Source organism: Onychomys torridus, chromosome 6 (assembly GCF_903995425.1).
Source record: "Onychomys torridus chromosome 6, mOncTor1.1, whole genome shotgun sequence".
NCBI classification, from domain to species: Eukaryota; Metazoa; Chordata; class Mammalia; order Rodentia; family Cricetidae; genus Onychomys; species Onychomys torridus.
This window is the reverse complement of record NC_050448.1, coordinates 127,765,324-127,784,521: the sequence shown is the minus strand read 5'-3', so window position 1 is coordinate 127,784,521 and position 19,198 is coordinate 127,765,324. Positions and strand designations below refer to the sequence as shown.

At 41.5% G+C, this 19,198-nt stretch overlaps 2 protein-coding genes across 20 annotated transcripts in view; one reads left to right on the top strand and one right to left on the bottom strand.

Annotated features, from left to right (window-relative positions):
• Fubp1 (far upstream element binding protein 1) overlaps positions 1 to 1,190 on the bottom strand; it is a 28,423-nt gene extending 27,233 nt beyond the window's left edge. For 8 of the 17 annotated variants that reach the window (XM_036189750.1, XM_036189766.1, XM_036189752.1 and 5 more), the window contains exon 1: positions 626 to 868. In XM_036189750.1, the coding sequence (XP_036045643.1) occupies positions 626 to 730 (105 nt within the window). In that variant the 5' untranslated portion in view covers positions 731 to 868. Of the gene's footprint in view, positions 1 to 625; positions 869 to 1,001 lie in introns of those variants that run through there. The other 9 variants (XM_036189763.1, XM_036189765.1, XM_036189764.1 and 6 more) reach the window with 2 other exon arrangements.
• Positions 961 to 19,198, top strand: part of Dnajb4 (DnaJ heat shock protein family (Hsp40) member B4) — a 30,630-nt gene continuing 12,392 nt past the window's right edge. For all 3 annotated transcript variants that reach the window (XM_036189770.1, XM_036189769.1, XM_036189768.1), the window contains exon 1: positions 961 to 1,522. The gene's annotated coding sequence lies outside the window, so the exon portion shown is untranslated. The remainder of the gene's footprint in view (positions 1,523 to 19,198) is intronic.

The window sequence follows — 19,198 nt, the reverse complement described above, 5'->3', positions numbered from 1 at the left end:
GTAAATTTTTTCGAATAGAAGCGCTTTTGTTTTTCAACTCTTTCCTCTGGGTAAGTGGTGCCTTCAGGGCAACAGTACGCCCCTACGTAACACAAAGAGGTCGCAGGTTTCGATTGGGGAGAGGCAGATTCAAACCGAGAGCTCAGGCAGCAGGGGCCCGAGGCCATTTTGAGAAGGAAGAAAGGATTGGTGGAATGACACACAAATCCCGCCCCGAGGAAGGACGCCCGGGAGGTCTCCCTGGTAAACGGGAAGGTGAACGCTACCTTACGGGGAGCGAGAGCTCGGCCGAGCGGGAAGCGGTGAGCACCGCCGGGAAGGCGACCGAGCTCCGGACCCTGCCACACTGCCGCGTACCACGACGAGCACTTTGCAAAATGGAGAGACTCGAGGGGAACGGGGCTCCGCGTGCTTCGCGGAGGCCGCGGTGCGGAAGTGGAAGCCCCGCGGCCACCGCTGGGGAGTGCGCGTGGGGAGGCAGGCTCAGCCCAGACCGCAAAGCCGGGCTCGGCCTCCAGGGGCTGGGACCCCCGTGACAGATGGCCGTCCCAGGCCGCAGCCCGGAGGCCAGCAGGGCCTAGTCCAGCGGAGGCGCTCGGGAAGCCGCCGCGCGCTGCACGCTTACCTGCCGGGCTCTCTGCAGGGCATCTTTGAAAGCGTCGTTCACGCCGCCGCCGCCGCCGCCAGCTGAGCCAGACGAGGGCGGAGGCACTGTTGAATAGTCGGCCATGCCCACGCTACAGCCGCCGCTGCGTTTCCTCGCGGAGGTCCCCGCTCAGCTAACTGCTAAGAAAGAAAGAAAATGGCGGCCGTCGAGGCGCTATCACATTCTTGTGCGACCATCGTGCCGTAAAGGGGCGGCGACTAGGAGGCGGAAATCCCGCGATGTTTCAGAGCTAACGCGCCGCGGGGCGGGGGAGGCGGGGCGCGTGCGGAGACGGGACGCCAGGTAGAGACTATCTCGCGAGACTTGGCGAAGATTCTGCGAGAGTAGGGCTTACCTTGGCGCCTGGCCTCCGCGCGTTGGAGGGTTATTGTTCCCTCGCGCTGGCCGTGCGGGCTGCCCCCGCTGCGGCGCTGGCGGCGCGGGCTGCCCCCGTTGTGGCGCTGGCTCCTGGGTTGGGGACACCTGGAGGGCCGAAGCGTAACCGAGACCCGTGGCTGGCCCACCGCCTCGGAGCTCGTGTCCTTTTCCTGTTTCCGTAGTGAGGGGCTTGACGCCGCCGGGCGTGGACGTCACGCAACAGTGTCGCGCGAGCGCGCGGCCGCAGAGCCCGAGGGCCGCGCGGGTGTCCGCGGCGACGCTGCGGAACCGTCTGCGGCCCGGCGGGAGCCCAGCATCCTTCGGGGTGCTGAGCTGCCGCCGCCTGGGACTCGCAGATACCGGGTCACACGTGGGCATGAGCTCAGACCGCGCGCGGGCCCCTAGTTCTCGAGCTGATTTCTACCTACCGAGTGTCTATGTAAAACTATGTGGGTGAGCCGATGGTGAAGCTATGACCGCCCTTTGTCCTTTAAAAACGTGAGTGTTGTGAAGTGCGGTGTTAGACACCTGGTGGTGTGTGGTTTGGGCCAAGCTGGCTGTGTCCCTTAGAGTGAACCGTGTGGTGTTCTTGACCCAAATTGACTTGACTTCGTTTTCCCCACCCCCTGCGGGTACTCAGATATAGTTTTCTGGATTCGATGATTTGGGGAAGTAGTTTCTAATATTTACTTTATGTGCCAATAACTACTCATTTCTCCAGACCGTTCCTGAGCTTGCCTAAGACGGTCGGCCTAATGCTAACAAGTACACACGTTAGCTAAGGAAGAATGGCGTTTTGTATGGTATTTCCCCTCCCCTCAGTCTAAGAAGCATTTTTCTTATCACCAGCTTTAGAATGAGAGGAATATATACTTCACCTTCCTGATAACCGGAAACTAATGTGCCCATTACTTCAAGACCAGTTATAGATCAGTTGAGTCACGTGCTTACAGATAAAACCGGTGATTTTCTTTTCACCAGCTCTGTCTCAGCCATTTTATAGCTCAACTCATCCTTTTTACGTGTGTTCTTAGTTATCTCAGAATGTTCGTGGATTTGGAAAAACAGTAAAGATATTGGGCTACAGATTTAATCATACCAGGGTGTAAAAACTCTTGAAAGAGTTGCTAAAAATTTTTTTCAGTCGTATTTTAAGAAAGTTTGCCCAGCAAATATATTCACCAGTAATTATTTATTTCATTAATTAGGTTTATCTCAATTAAATGTTCTGATTAAAATAAGAGTATTATTTACTCTCTTCCAACTTAATCCATATATACCATCATTTAGTTTTTTTTCTAAATATTGAAAGGGCCTCCGTTTCTAATTTTTGAAAACATATGTACTGGAAATGTGGATATTTAGGAATCGAATATGTTGGAAACAGTGTAGACTAAGATTTTTTAACCTCTGCTGTTGAGATTTTGAACTGGATAATTCCTTCCTGTGTACTTTGAGTGCTACACTATTTAGCAGCATCGTTAGCCTATACTTGCCCCTAATGCCAATCACATCCCTCCCATGCACCACCAGTTGTGATAACTGAAAACATCTTCAGACATTGAAAAGCAAAGCTATTTGGTCTCTGAGAGCCATCGGTTTCTTTGACTTGTGTCCCTGCCTTTTCTCTGGGCACCGGGAAGACCTTACTGACTACACTGCCAATGTATGTTCTAAGGTCAGCTACTTTTTTACCTCTGCTGCTTCCAGCCTGGCCCAAGTTAACATTACTGTGTTCCAGACCAAAATGGCGACACTTTAGTTTTGATCTTTCCTGTATATTTCTGTGATTCATTTTTTTAAAAAGTAAGGAATTCGTGGAGCTGGAGAGATGGATCAACAGTTAAGATCACTGGCTGCTCTTCTGGAGGACCAGGGTTTAGTTCCTCCCACCCATTTGGTAATTACAACATCTGTAATTACAGACCCAGGGGAACTAACACCCTCTTCTAACCTCAGTGAGCACCAGACACACACATGATACGTACACATACAAACAAAACACTTGAACATGTATAAAAAAAATCTTTAAAAAAAATTAGGAAACTTTGTACAGATACATATATAATATATAAGGATTCAAAAGTAATGTACCCAGTGTAGAGGAATACCATCCAAGGACTATACTATATCTGCCTTTTTATAGCTAAAGTGTCTCTTCTTCCTGACTATTGTAATCCATCATTTCATGATTTCTTGAAAACAGTTCTCACCAAATACCTCCAATTACACTTTAAACCCTTTTCCCTAGAAAAGCTCCATGTAACTAGTTTCTCTATACATTTCTTCCTCTTCCTCCTACTTTTCTTCCTCCAGCTTTTTGTCCACTTTGCTATCCAAGAGTTTCCTGCCTCGGTCTTTATTCTTGCTTTTTCCTCTGCTGGGTGTTCTGTAGCCCTTGGCATGCAGGATTGGACTGCCTCATCCGGCCTCACGTCTTGGACCACTCTGATGGCTCTTGTCGTGGCATTCTGCAACCACTAACATACTACCATGCCTTACCGCATTTGTCTGTGTTCTTTGCTTTTTTCTCTTAAATTAGAATGTAAACTGGAGAGCAATGACTTATCAGTTCCTAGTACTATGTTGACAGTCTGGTTATTTGTTGAGTAAATGTTGACCCAAAACTACATTTTTAGTTCATTTTTTGATCTTGGGGTATCTGTGCCTCAGATTTCTCGCCTACTTGGTGATCACCCTCAGAAGAATTTCTGAACTCTTTAGTAATCATATAGTACTATGTAAATGGGAGTTGGTACTATAAAATATGTTAATTCTTCTGGTATTCTCAAGATCAGGAAGGAATTCCATGGATTATAGTACACTTTAAATAGCTATGTTCAAATAATCTTGGTAAAATTCAGGATACATATAGATTGGCTCATCAGATAAGAGCTCTTGGTGCATTGGTCTGAAGATGAATTCAGATCCACAGAACCCACATAAAAAGTTGGGCATAGTCACTCACAGGCCCCTAAAACCATATCTCAGAGGTGGGAGAGACAGGATCACAAGGCTTGTTGGCTACCCAGCCTACTTCTAGATTGCTTGTCTCAAGAGAGTAAGGCAGAGAGCAGTAGAGCACAATACCAGATGCCCTCTTCTGACCTCTGCATGTGTGCATTTATACACATGTGCATGTATGCAGAATTTTAAATTAAAAGTTAAATACAACAGGGCAGAAAAAGAGCACTTTAATAACCAGTGTCTGAAACTGGAGGTAGCCCAGTGTAGTAGAAAAGAATCTGATCTTGGTCCTAATATAGTGAATCTAGATTCAATAAGCCCTTTCATATACAGAGAAGTTTTGTTCTGGGGTAATGTGTTTTTGTTTGTTTCCTGTTTGTTTGAGACACAGTCTCACTATGTTAGGTAGGTGTGGCTAGTCAGGAACTCAGTATATAGACCAGGCTACCCTGAATTCATCCTATGAAAGCTGCCAATTGAGTTCCTTGCTCCTTTAGTTCTGAACCACTTTTGAGTTAAAGCTGCCTAATTCATGATTCACTATCTGCTTATGTAAATTAAAATTTTAAAGTGCCAAAGAGCTTTTCTTCTATCCATGTTGAAGATCAAAAGCAGGGCCTTCTGTGCAAACAGCTACTTTTATCACTGAGCTATATCCATATAGTGTGCCAAAGTTTATTGTCAATCAGAATCTTACCAGTTTTCTAATTTAAGGTAGAGTAGTAGTTTTTCTTTATTGCAGAAATATTTTAATACAATAAGTACAGTTATAAAGTCACATTCCTAATACATTATGTTCAAACTATTAAAAATATCATTTTGACATTTTCATACATGTATTTTGATCATATTGCTCGGAGTTATACGTATTTATTCAACATCTAGGATTTGAACATTTGGTTCTTAAAGATGAGTTCTAGCTGTACTGCTTAAGGAGGCAGCATGTAACTAAATCTTTTTTTTATCTGAACTTTATATGAAAATATTTTTTAAATGCCATAATATTTGAGTCTAGAAAGAACAGGCAATTTAAGAGAAGATTTTAAAATGATTATAAAACTTTAATTTTAAAAAAGGACTTTCCCAAAGGTTCATGCCTTAATATTTAGGTAACTATGAGTTCACAAAGGCTTGCTTTTGTAATCAGGACCTCTATTTTTACTTTATAACATTTCCTCCTGGAAATAGATTTAGAAAACTGAAGATCTTAACCAGAGAAAAAACCCTTAAGAAAAGATGGGTGTGTGTGAGGTTTAAAACTCACTTGGGAAAACAGTTTTGTTTTTAGTAGAATTTTATTTCTCTGATGACATTTCCATTTCAATTTATAGCTCTGATCATTCTGGAATTTGCCTTCTGATTCTCTTATGATTTTATATTGTTTTATATTAACAAATGATTTCAATTTGAAAATGTATTTAAAGAGACATACTTGAGAGGAAAATGGAATTAAACTTTTTATACAAAGCATCTGAAGTTACTGTTTCCTGTTATTTATCATAGTCATTTCTTCAGCCATTTTGCCTACTTGTAGCAACTAAGGATATAAATACTTTCCTTCAGAATAGAATGGTAGTCTTTATTGTCATTTTTATTTTTTCTTTTCAAGACAGGATCTTGTGTAGTCCAGGCTGACCTTGAGATTGATAAGATTGATATCTAGTAGGTACTCAGTAATATTTTTAATTTATTCATAAAAGAGCTGGGCATTGTGCTGGAGTCTGGGCATGCAGAGTAAACAGTAAAAATGTCATCTTCATGAAGATACTCTTACTCTACAATGTCAGTGAATCATGAGTCATTTTGTGGATTCTCTATTTCCTTTCATACAGGTATTTCCGTCAGTCCAAGTAGTAACAGTCTGTAGTTCAGTAGACAGTGGATTGAAACATTGGGATGGGAAAAGCCTAATGATCAGATAGATCATTCATCTCGCGTAAACACTTGTCTCCTAGTTACAATATTTAAAATAATTTCGTCACTGCTCATTGTTGTCATCTCAATTCTTAGGCTCTGTTTTTAATCCTGAGTAAAGAGCTCTGTCCTGGCCAAGTCACAAGTGGGGATTTCCTGTCAGGTCATGCTGGCCCCAAACTCTACATGCTAAAGCTCTAGTACTTCATTTATGGTCCTGTTGTCTCGAGTATGAACTTCTTTGGGCATTGTTTTTGTTTTAGTCAGTTGGGGGTTATAAACAGAACCAAAGCATATATGTAATGAACTTGACTTTCCCTTTAAACATCTTAGTATCTTTGATGAGTATCAGTTGTGCCCACCTTTGTTGAGCCCAGAAACCAGCATCTGATACCCTTCCTAATCTGCACATTTAGCTTAGAAAATTGTGCAGAATCTATTTAAAATTTCCCATTTGACTCTTGATATACACATCTTACTTTAGGTCCTATAGTTAACCATTTCTGGTCATCCATTCAACAAAAGTTCATCAGTGTGTTGTGCAACAGTTTTGTTCCGGCATAGAAAGTGGGATGGGGGGGAGGAAGGACGAGGGAGGAGGGAAATCCATCTGGGAGATTGCAGCCCAGTGGAGAAGGCATTCATTTATACAGTAATAAGTGATAGCTGATTTTGGGTGCCAAATGTGGATTAGGTGCCTACCCTCATTCAGGGTCCACAACAGCACAGTCCTCAGATGCTTCCCTCAAAGCAGAAATTATTAAGCTATGTGGATGGTTTCTGGAGTAAAGGATAACACACTTGCTTTATATATAACAAATACTGTGTTAAAAGCATACCATTTGGTACAGGGTTTGTAATATTGCTGTTGCTCAGAATTCTTGTATTTTTTAAAGCTGGTCATGGGTCATTGGTAGTGACTCATCATTATACATTTAAGCCTCATTTCTTGCCAATTCTGTATTTATGAATCTGCCTTCTTCACAAAATTTATTTTTAGCCTCAGATCAATACCCAAGATGGTTTTGGGTAATTTGAAGATGCACATATACAGAGTAGCAATGTGAATCTAATGAACCAGCTAAAGTTGAACAAGTAGGGCTTTACGTTCTTTAAAAAAAAAAAAATTAGCCATCAGTGTTGGCGCATACCTTTAATCCCAGCACTGGGGAGGCAGAGCCAGGCAGATCTCTGAGTTCGAGGCCAGCCTGGTCTACAGAGTGAGACTCCAGGACAGGCACTGAAACTACATACAGAAACTCTGTCTGGAAAAACAAACAAACAAACAAAAATATTTACTTAATTTGTGTGCATGCACATGTGCCAGAGGTTAAAATGGAGTCCTTCCCTCTTACTCTCTTTTTTTCTTTTACTTTTTTGAACTGTGACCCCTTACTGAACCTGGAGCTTGCTGTGGAAGCCAGACTAGCTGGCCGGTGAGCATCAGCTATGGGAAGTAGCACAGGGATTAAAGATGCACACAGCCTCGCTGCCGTTGTGTGAGTGCTGGGGATCTGAGCTCAGGTCCTCATGCTTGCACAGCACTTGAGCTAGCTATCCAACCCAAGGTCCTTTGCATTCTTGTTTTATCTCTAAGTATGAGGTTGTCATATATAACTAATGGAGAAAATGTTAGGTAAGTTCATTCCAGCATGACTTACACTGCTATTGGCTATGAGTGAATGTCAGTAAATCAACAATATAAAATAGGGATATTTAAGTAGGAGTACATATAAAAAAGAGGCTGTGTAATGGGGTGGTTATGAAAATATGACCAGAGGCTAGCAGGAACCTGTATTTCCTTTGGGGATAATGACTCAGAATTTGCTAACTCAGCATCTGCAGCAGTGTTACAGAAAGCAAATTTGATTTGGGGGAAATGGCTAGTCATTTATGTTCAGGATTGATGGGTTAGGCCAAAATTTGCCTGTGAAGCAGTCCTTCTCAGCCTTTTATTGTAGATGTAACTGTTAAATAAGAAACAGAACAATTGCAGAGTTAAAAACCACGAGGTCAGAGCAAGAGTGGAAAACCTTACCCTTCACTGCTTCTGCTGTTCTTCCTCTCCGCCAGAGACCTACTTCTGTGTGTCCTGTCTTTTTTATAGACTTTCTGTACTGTTTTCTCATTGGTTGTAAACCCAGCCACATGATCTCCTCGTCACTGCCTGTTTGTACAGACCTCCAGGTCTTCTATGGTTGGTATTGAGATTAAAGGCGTGTGTCTCCATGCTGGCTGTGTCCTTGAACACAGAGATCCTGCCTAGCTCTGCCTCCCAAGTGCTGGGATTAAAGGCGTGCATCACCACCGCCCAGCTTCTGCTCTGGCTTGCTCTGACCTCAGGGCAACTTTATTAACATACACATAAAATCACATTTCAATACAAATAAAATATCACTGTATTTTATAACACACTACCTTTTGAGAATAGCCCAGCTTATATCCCAAATACCTACATACATATATATATGTATGTATGTATATGTGTGTGTGTGTGTATGTGTGTGTGTGTGTGTGTGTGTGTGTATCCCCTCTGACAGGCATGCCCAGACTGATAGTTTATAATATAAAGTATATTTTTAAAAACTTTTGCAAAATTTAGGGGGGTTTTGTTTGTTTTTAGTTTTGTTTAGTGCTTTTTAAAAGACTGCCCTGTCCCTTCATGAGAAATAACTTGTACATAGTAAGAGACAGCAAACATTTTCTTGTTAGTGGCCAGTCAGTAAATATTTTAGGCATTATCAGCCATCTAGTCCTGGCTTTAACTGCTCAACTCTACCATTATTTGGTGAAAGCAAGGATAATAAGTACCTTATATATTTACAGTAGAAACCTCTTGTGAGCCAGTGACTGTGCCTTCTATACGGTTGTCCACAGACAACCATTTCATCCAGTGGAGTCTCATAAGTATTGTATTGATATGCTGACTTGGTCCAGATAACCAAAAAGACTGTTAATTTTTTTATTACATTCATTTATGTGGTGTATGTTTATATGCATGGGGCCCATAGCATGAATGTTGGAGTTTTGTGGGAGTACTGTTTCTTCTCTCGTGTGAGTTCTGGTGATTGAATTCAGGCCGGCAGCCTTGGTAGCAAGCACCTTTACCTACTGAGCCATCTTTTAGACAAAAACCAGAAGTTTGAGCTCATTGTATTTGGAATTAAGCAATCAATTATCCAGTTTTATAGTAGCTGGTGAAGACCATAGCATAGGTTTGCTCATTTATATGAATATCATAATGCTTATTTTGGTAGCTGTCAATAAATCTTTGAAGTCTCCTAGTGGCATCAGTTTAATTATGCCTGCATGGACGTAATGTAATTTGTAGTAAAATTTGGTACTGATTTAAATTAAAGTATTTTACAGTTGTAAATACATAGCAAGCTAAACATCCTGCAGGTCAGTCAGTTGGTCACAGTGTTGGCCGAGACCTCTGTGTTCCCATGGGCAACCCATCTCCATCTGCCTCTCTTCCTGTCTTAGACATTCCTGTCGTTGTACTACACAGTTCTCTCTCTCTTGGTTTTACAGGACAGAGTTTCATTGTGTAGCCCTGGCTGTTCTGGAACTCAACTCTGTAGACCAGGCTGGCCTTGAACTCAGAGATGCCCCTGCCTCTGTCTCCTGAGTGCTGGCGCCACCACTGCTCTGTGAAGCTACAGTTCTCACTTTGTGCACAGCCACTTAATTCCTTCTCTGCCTGTTTGAGAGGGGAAATATTCTAGAACTGAAGAAAGTAAAAACCACACCAGTGTGTTTCCTAGTGTTAATTTACTTTGAACATCATGCAAGTATTTCTTGCTTAAGCATATGAAGTTTGCTTGATTTTGACTTGGTTCTTTGTTGTGTTTTATTTTGTTTCATTTGTGATTTTGTCTTCTCCCTCACCCCCATTCCCCTTTGCCTTGAACTGACAGAACCCAGGACCTTGTTCTTGCTAGACAAGTACTCTACCACTGAGTTAAATCCCCAACCCGAGCATGTGTAAATACAGTCATTACCACTACCTAAAGACAAAGCCCTGGGTTTTGCTTTAAACAAATGATATGAAACATCTACCTAAGGATGGCAGGCTGTCTGAAGAGATGCTGTGTAAGTGTGGATATACACTGATTACAAAGGTTTAGCCCCCCCAAAATATATGAAGTATCTTGTTGATAATTGTATGTGGATTACATGTTACAGTGATCTTTTAACATACAGTGTTATAAGCACATATCAGTGTATAAAGACATTTAAAATTATCTAGAAATCTCAGTTTCTTTTGGCCACCTAAGTTGGTGTTTAAAATAAGTGTAAAAACAAAACCAAAAATGTGTGTGTGTGTGGTAAATGTGGATGTCTTTCTCTATCACTCCCTTATGTTTTAAGACAGAGAATCTCACTGAACCTGGAGCTGGGCGCTAGCTGTTTTAGGTAGGCTGACTGGCAAGCAAGCACCCAGAATCTGCTCTGCAACCCCTCCCACACTCCCCAGCTTACAGATACATGCCACTGGCTTTTATGTGGGTGCTGGGGATCTATCTGCACAGCACTTTACCCACTGAATCCCGCCCTGTGGCCCCAGGAACTCGATTTATAATGTGGATCACTTATAAGATGCTAGAACTCCTTTTGTTTTGAAGTTCCTAGTAAACTTTTGGTAACTTCCTATAAAAGAGAGTAATAAAGAAGGGGAAATTGTATTAGGAAACATTTAAATGTCACAGTTTGAATACAATCTGTACTCCCCAAAAGAAAAATAAATTTGGGGCTGGAGAGATGGCTCAATGGTTGAGAACACTGACTGCTCTTCCAGAGAACCCTGGTTCAATTCCCAGCACCCACATGGCAGCTCAAAACTAACTCCAGGCCTTCTGACACCCTCACACAGACATACATGCAAGTGAAACACCAATGCACATAAAGTAAAAATAAAATAAAAATTTAAATTAAAAAAGGAAAATAAATTTATTCCCATTAAAGAAATTTTTGAAGCAGGAAATATTCCTGATTACTGTTGCCCCATAACTAGTAGATTTTGTTTGTGTCTCTACATAGCCCTGGCTGTCCTGGAACTCAGCTATTTAGATCAGGCTGGCCTCAGACGCACAGAGATCCGGCCTCCCCATCCTGAGTGCTGGGATTAAAGGTGTATGCCACCGTTCCTGAGTACTCTATTATTTAGTAAGCTTCTTAAAACAATTTTATTTTTACCTTGTTTTTAAAAGGCTTGTTCTTTAAAATTTTTTAAATTTTACTATGTGCCTTTTTTGAAGATAATTAAATCAATCAATGTATATATTCTATTACACTTTGTATAGGGCAGCATTTCTCAACCTGTGGGTCATGACCCCTTTTACAGGGGTTACCTAAAACTATTGGAAAACACAGATTTACATTATGATTTACATTTGATTTACATTATGATTCTTAGCAGTATCAAAATTACATTTATGGAATAGCAATGAAAATAATCATGGTTGGGTCACTACAACATGAGGAACTGTATTAAAGGGTTTCAGCATTAGGAAGATTGAGAACCACTCTCATAAGGAAAGTATTATAAAATTGAGCAATATCATAGTATTAAAGACTAAAAATTTTGGGAGTTACATAGCTATGGTGGTAGATGACTGGAAATTTTAGACAAAAGAGATGTAGTCCCTGGAGAACTGCTCCTGATAAAATTCTGTCTCCTGTTAACTGTTACAGGTTTGTTTTATAAGTGCTTTTTGGGTGGCTAAAGAATATTAATAAAACTTTTATAAAAATCAATTTGTCAAGAAAACCAAAAAATAATTTCACAGGCTTCAAAATAAATTGTCATTTAATATTTGAATGGCCCAACAATTGAACAGAATTTGCTTTCTTTTTCTTTTTTCAGCTCTGGGGATAGAAGCTAGAGCCTCTTCTATGCTATGCAGGCTACTTGACCTAGCACTTAAAAAGCACATTTATGTTTGTGTACATGTGTGGGTGTGTGCCACCACGTGTTTGTGGGAGTCAGAGAACAGCTTGCAGGAGTTTGCTCTCCATAGTGTGGGTCCTGGGGATTGAGACAGGTTTTCAGGCTCAGCAGCAAGTGCTTGTGCCCGAAAAGCCAGTTAGCTGGCCTTAAAGTAGCATTTTTTAATATTACTTTATTTTATTTTTATTTGTGTTTTAATTTTACACATCAGCCATGGGTTCCTCTGTCCTCCCCCCACTCCTGCCCCCACCCCTCCTTCCCCCCATCCACTCCCCTCCATTCCCATCTCCTCCAGGGCCAAGACTCCCCTGGGGATTCATTTAAACCTGGTGGATTCAGTGCAGGCAGGTCCAGTACCCTCCTTCCAGGCTGAGCAAAGTGTCCCTGTGTAAGCCCAAGGTTCCAAAGAGCCATCTCATGCACTAAGGACAGGTCCCGGTCCCACAGCGTGGATGCCTCCCAAACAGTTCAAGCTATTCAATTGTCTCACTTATCCAGAGGGCCTGATCCAGCTGGGGGCTCCACAGCCTTTGGTTCATAATCCATGTGCTTCCATTTGTTTGGCTATTTGTCCCTGTGCTTTTCCAATCTTAGTCTCAACAATTCACGCTCTTACAGTCCCTCCTCTTTCTTGACAATTGGACACCTGGAGCTCCACCTGGGGCCTGGCTGAGGCTCTCTGCATCCACTTCCATCAGTTATTGGATGAGAGATCCAGCTCGACTGTTAGGGTGTTTGGCCATCTGATCATCAGACTACGTCAGATCAGGCTTTCTCTCGACCATTGCCAGCAGTCTACAGAGAAGTAGCAATTTTAAAACAAGGTTGATGTTTTATTTAATTACTTATTTGTGGGGTGTGTGTGTGTGTGTGTGTGTGTGTGTGTGCGCGCGCGCGCGCGCGTCCTGAAGAGGATGTCAGATTCCTTGATGCTGTAGTTACAGCTGGTTGTGAGCTGACTAATGTAGGTGGTGGGAAAGAAACTCAGGTCTTCTAGAAGACAGAAGTTCTCTTAACCACAGAGCCCCCTCTCCAGCCCCTGAAGTAGAAGTACCTTTTGAAGTTGTCAAAATAACATTGAGACTTTGAAGAATGACCATTCTTTTTTTTTTTTAAACCTGACCAGTCTCTTTCTCTGTGGAGTAACATTGTGATCTTTTCACCTGGATTTTTTTCCTGATAGAAATTTTAAGCCTTCTCTCTTCCCGCTCTTTCAGAATTTATCAGAATTTCAAGTCATTGCTCACATTCTCTTCTTCCTCCTATTTTTTTCCAAAAGATTGAGCCCAGGGCCTTCTACCATGGAGCTATATCCCTAGCCCTTATACTCTGAAGCCTTTTCGAGGCCATCTAGTCAGCCCAAAGGGAGAATAACAGTATCTGTGAAAATAGTATCTCACTTCCATGGTTTTCTCATTCTTTTAAATATTTTTTTTTAAAAATATTTATTATTTATTATCTAGCAACTACATGGTGGCTCACAACCATTTAAGATTTATTTATTTTTAATCACGATGTGAATCTATGTGTAGATATGTGACAAATGAGTGCATCTGCCTGTAGATACCAGAGACATCAGATTCCCCTGGTGTTATGGTCAGCAGCTATAAGTCACCCAGCATTGGTGCTGGGAATCATTGACCTCAGGCCCTCTGCGAGAGAGTAGTTTGTGCTCTTAACCATGGAGCCATCTCTCCAGCCCCTGTTTTCTAATTCTTAGGTCATTCTGATGAGGCAGAAAATGTTAGCCATTGTATAAATGAGGGACTCAGAACCTAGATAGATACATGGTTTTTCTAGAACTCACATTGGAGACTAAGTGGCAAGGCTAAGTATACAGAGCCAACTCCTTTCCAAGTTTCTTTTTTTAAGAATTTTTTATTTTTATTTTACTTTATTTCTATTTGGTTGTTTTTCTACACAGGGTTTCTCTGTGTACCAGCCCTGTCTGTCCTGGAACTTGATTTGTAGACCAGGCTGGCCTTGAACTCAGAGAGACCTGGCCACCTCAGTCTGCTAAGTGCTAGGGTTAAAGGCATGTGCTACCATGTCCAGCTTAATTTTTATTTCTATGCATATGAGTGCTTTGCCTAAATGTATGTGTGTGCACCACATGTGTGCAGTACACAGAGGTCAGAAGAAAGTGTTGAATTCCCTGGACCTGGAGTTACAAGTGGTTGTGAGCTATCATGTGGGTACTGGAAACTGAATCTAGGTCTTCTGCAAGAGCAACAAGTTCTGTTAACCACAAAGCTGTCTCTCTAGACCCTCATTTCAAATTGTATGCTCTTGTATATTGCAGTTATCTCACAACCCATATAACAACAGTATTTTTAAAAAATTATGTTCGTGAGTATTTTGCCTGCATGTATGTATGTGCACTACATTCATGTCTGGTGCCCATGGAAGTCAAAAGGAAGGCATTGGATACCCTGGAACTGGAGATGTGGATGATTGTGAGCCACCATGTAGGCTCTGGAAATCCAACTTGGGTTCTTTGAAAGAGCAAATACTCCTAACCACTGAGCCATTTCTCCAGCCCCAGCGGAGCAGTATTTCTCTGGTGATTAATTGAATTGCTTACTTGTTTTGTACCACACTTTATTGAACTTAATTGTCAACTCTAGACTTAAAATGTTTATATTTGTGGAAAGATGAGAATGAAATACAGTTCTTCCAGAATTATACATTTCTTCTCGACATGGGTGATTTTGTCATTGTGTGAATGTCAGTGTGTCAACACAAAATGCCTGTGATGTTACTAGGTGATAAAATCTTACGTAGTTGCTGTGGTCTGTGTGATTCTATCTGTTGACTGAAGCATCCTTGATGCATGACACCCAGACAGCAGAATGAAAGAAGTCAGTGAGCACTGCTTGCCAGGCTGTCTGTCTTTCCAAAAGTGTCACAGTGAGCCTGGGCCCTTCAAAAAGTGGGATACCCAGTCTTCAATTAAAAATGCCAACCCATCTTAGTACAGTCCTGTGCTAGGCCAGAGAACCAAGAGAGCCTTTATTAGATGGAGTATAACCCTCTCCCTAGTATCTCAGTAACATTGTTTCCTCTGACACTCCCGGTTTATTTATTGTATACTCCCCATGGGAGTGTGCAGAGCACCGGTGGTGTATGTTCTGTAGCACTGGGAACAATGGAAAACACAACGAGCATTTGAAGTATTTGCTAAGCAGCTCATATCTTACGGGAAATGTAGACTTTTAACAATTATTCTTTTTTGTTTTTGTTTTTCAAGTCAAAGTTTTCTTGTAATAGCTCTGGCTGTCCCGGAACTCAACTTTGTAGACCAGGCTGACCTCAAACTCACAAAGATCTGCCTGCCTCTGCCTTCCAAGTGCTGGGATTAGAGGCGTGCACCACCACCACCTGGCCAATTACTTTTTTTTTTTCCCTGCTGGTGCTGGGAATTGAACCTAACAACAACCACATTTTTAAAGAAATTTGGAGTACCTGCCAAATTCTATAAACAAATGTTCATTAGATGTTGCTAACAAGGACTCCAGACTACTTCAATAACCTAAAGAAGGGCATTTGTAAATAAGGAGAAGTTAGGATTTCTAGAATAGTTTACTTTTTTTAGATGGATTGCCTAACCTGCTAGCATGCACGCACACACATACACACACACACAGTGAATCTCTTTAAAATTTTGATTTTTCCAGCTGGGCAGTGGTAGCACACTCCTTTAATCCCAGCACTTCAGAGGCAGAGGCAGGTGAATCTCTGTGAGTTTGAGGTCAGCCTGGTCTACAGAGGGAGTTCCAGGACAGCCAAGGCTGTTAAACGGAGAAACCTTATCTTGAAAAACCAAATAAATAAATAATTTAAAATTTGTTTTTTTCCTTTAAAATAAAGCTGTAAGTATAATCATGGCAGAAGTTATTGATATTTTAGCCATTATGAAAGTCTGAAGGTTGAAAATTTGGAGTCTGAGTTTCAAACTTAACAGTTCTCTTAGTGTTTATGGGCTTTTAAGGAAAGTATAAAATGTACATGTAAGATATAGTCATTATTAGATGGCTAGTAGTTTTGATTTTATAGAAGACTTTAGATACCCCCCAAAATGGGTGAAATAGCAGAAGACACAGCCCAGAGTTCTTTTTTATGCTAATATTGAAACAATGTCTACTTAAGTATTGTTATCATACCAGCTGGGCATCATGGCCCCTGCCTGAAATTCCAACCTTCAGGAGGCTGAGGCAGCAGGATCATTGAGTTCAGAGCCCACTTACATTACGGAGGGAAACTCTATCTTAAAAACAAAACAAAAACTTTTGAAAGAATATCATAGCTTGTTGTTAGACCATAGTTATAGAAAAGCTTTATGGAAATTTCTCTCGTTTAAATACCAGACGTGTGCACACAAATAGCATAGATAGCAGAGATCATACGAAAGCATTTTTATTCTAAACTGCCATTATATAATTGCTGTTATCAGAAAGGCTTGGAGGAGTTCCTCTGTGTAGGAAGAGAATGGAATTCAGATATACAAATCTGGAAAGGGTCCTTGGCTTGCGGCATGATGCATGGGGAATGTCCGACTCCTTGAAGGGTCAGTGAAAGCGGACTGATACTGTCGCAGAGTGGTTTGTGCAGTTTATATGTCATAAATTTCAGTGTTCTCAAGAGTTTTTATTTTGGGGGGTTTTGGGGAGGTTGGTTAAGACAGGCCCTGGATGCCCTGGAACTCGCTCTGTAGACCAGGCTGGCCTCCAGCTCACAGAGATCCAGCTGCCTCTGCCTCCCGGGCCTGGGGTTAGTCTGTGCCACCACACCGGCTTCATCTGTAGCTTCCTTCTGCTTGTCTTCTAACCAGGAAGGACAACTCTGAAGGGATCCGTCATGACTGAGCTGTGTGGAGGATAGACAGAAATCAAGGCTGGGAAGATCCTCTGTCTCCAGAATCAGTCATACATATTTTGAGAATATGTATTTCTATGACCCCACCTACTCAGGAGGTTGAGGAGCAAGGAGTTTGACTTGGGGGCTTCTGTTGTTGTTTTGAGGCATGGTTTCATGTAGCCTACAATGGTTTCAAACTTGCTATGTAACCCAAGACTGGATTTGAACCCCTGATTGTCCTGCCTCTGTCTCCCAAGTGCTGGGATTACAGGTGTGTACCACATCTGACTGACTCTAGGACCCTGAGACCAGACTGGGTAACACAAACCCCTGCTTATAAATCAATAAATCAGCTTTAAAGTATGATGAATACTACCTGTGTAAAGTGCTTAATGATTTTGACTTTTTAGACAGGGTCTCACTGTTGTAGCCTTGACTAGCTTAGAAACTAGCTGTGTAGATCAGGCTCACCTCAAACTTAGAAATCTGCCTGCCTCATTCCTTGGAATGTTAGGATCAAAGGTGTACACCATCACCATCATGGTTTTATTTCTAACAAATTCAAGGTGTGTAAGCATTATTTTAACAGGAATATTTAGAAAGAGCAAAAGATAACCTCGTTTGCATTTATATGTGTGTAATTTTATAAGTAAGAGTATTACACATGGCATGATTGTTTTCTGAAAGAAAGTTGTTGATCTTCATATAATAAAATCATAAAAGTAGCTAACACCTTTAATCTTCACGGCGTTGATGATATTTAAATACACTGCACATCATATTTAATCCTCATGGTAGCTCTACAAAGTTGATATTGATATTAACCCCAATTGACAGATAAGGAAACTGAGACACAGAGTTTAGATCCCAGGCTATACAACTGGTAAGTGGTATTATCAGAATTTGAATCCAGAAAGTCTTGACTCCAGAATCTGTGCTTTAAACAACTATTTTAAACCATTGTAGATAGTCCTTAGTGCCACCTTGTATTTCCTTCCTTCCTTCCTTCCTTCCTTCCTTCCGTCCATCCGTCCCCTGGGGATTAAACCCAGGGTTTTTTCATTCATGGGAGACAAGCATTTTACCACTCACTGAGACCTACACCATTCTTTTTTTCTTTCCTTTTTCCCCCCCTTAAGTTTAGTTTTGCCATGTAGCCCAGGATGCTTTGCAACTCATTCTATATCCCAGGCTATTCTAAAGCTCAATAGTAATTGTCCTGCCCTTAGCCTGCCAAGTTCTGAAATTACAATACACAGCCATACCTGGCTACCTTGGCAGATTTAATGACTATTGGACATACTTAGATTTGAGATTAGGTATTCAGCCATCAGAAGCACTAGGAACACAGTATAAAAGAGCCTAAAATTGCTTATTCTTGGGTAGGAAGTGTGGGGAACTGGAAGTCATGATTTTCTGATACAAATTCATTATGAGAAACAGGACTGAACATGACCTGGTACTAGGTAATTTGTTCTCAAGTATTTGAGATTATCTGGATTAATTAATAATTTATTGAGGCAGGGTTTCTCTCTGTGCCCAGACTGGCCTCAAACTTGCTATCCTCCTTCCTCTGCCTTCTTAGTGACCTAATTTGAAATTAATGTCTTCTAAGTAATCCTAGAAGTCAGCCTAGTCCTGCTAGTCTCTGTGATCTACCATAAACTGAGACTGATTTGTGACTTAGAAAAAAAAGTTAGTGTTTTCCTCTGTAGCTCAGGCTGGCCTCTAGCTCACTGTGTGTGTACCTAGGCTGACCTTCAGCTGCCTCAGTCTCGAGTGCTGGGGTTTGGGCATGAACCTTCCCAACAGCTGAAGCTTGTTTCTGTTTCGTAGAAGAAGATGGGGTCAGTGGACTGATGTGTTACATTTCTATGTTTTTGGGGTTTGTTATCTTCTGTGTACAAACACTTTTTCTATGGTTATCAAAACATAATACCCCAAGCAAGGAGGCGTCATAAAAGACAGAGTGGCATTCCCCTTAACATGCTGTTGTGCACAGAAACTTGGTTGCTGTTAACCTGATAAAACAATCACATTCGAGCTTTTTGACAGACTTGGAAAATTAATTCATGCTGAGTACTGAAATTACTGGTGTGAGACATCTGGCCTCGCTATTTTTAATAAATAAAATAAATGGTGTGTTACTAGTTAATAGTAAAATAAAAATCTTAAGTGCAAGCCCATATTTAATACTTGGATAAGAATCTGTTAACCTTTCATTTGAAGGGGAAAAGTATGTCAATTCCAATTGTAGTTTCTCTTCTTTTTGTATTCTCTCCCATAGCTACACACCTCTAGAAGCAAGTGACTTTTGATACTGACTTCTCCCAGATTCTTTGGATTTGAAAAAAGTCTTTTGGTATTGATATTTGTTGATAGACTAAAAAACATGAGCTAGCTCACTAAACTGGCTGTAGGAGGCCAAGTGTGAGCCATTTCCAGCAGCAGGGTGCTGGGGGAGGGACCTTGAGAGCTAGGAC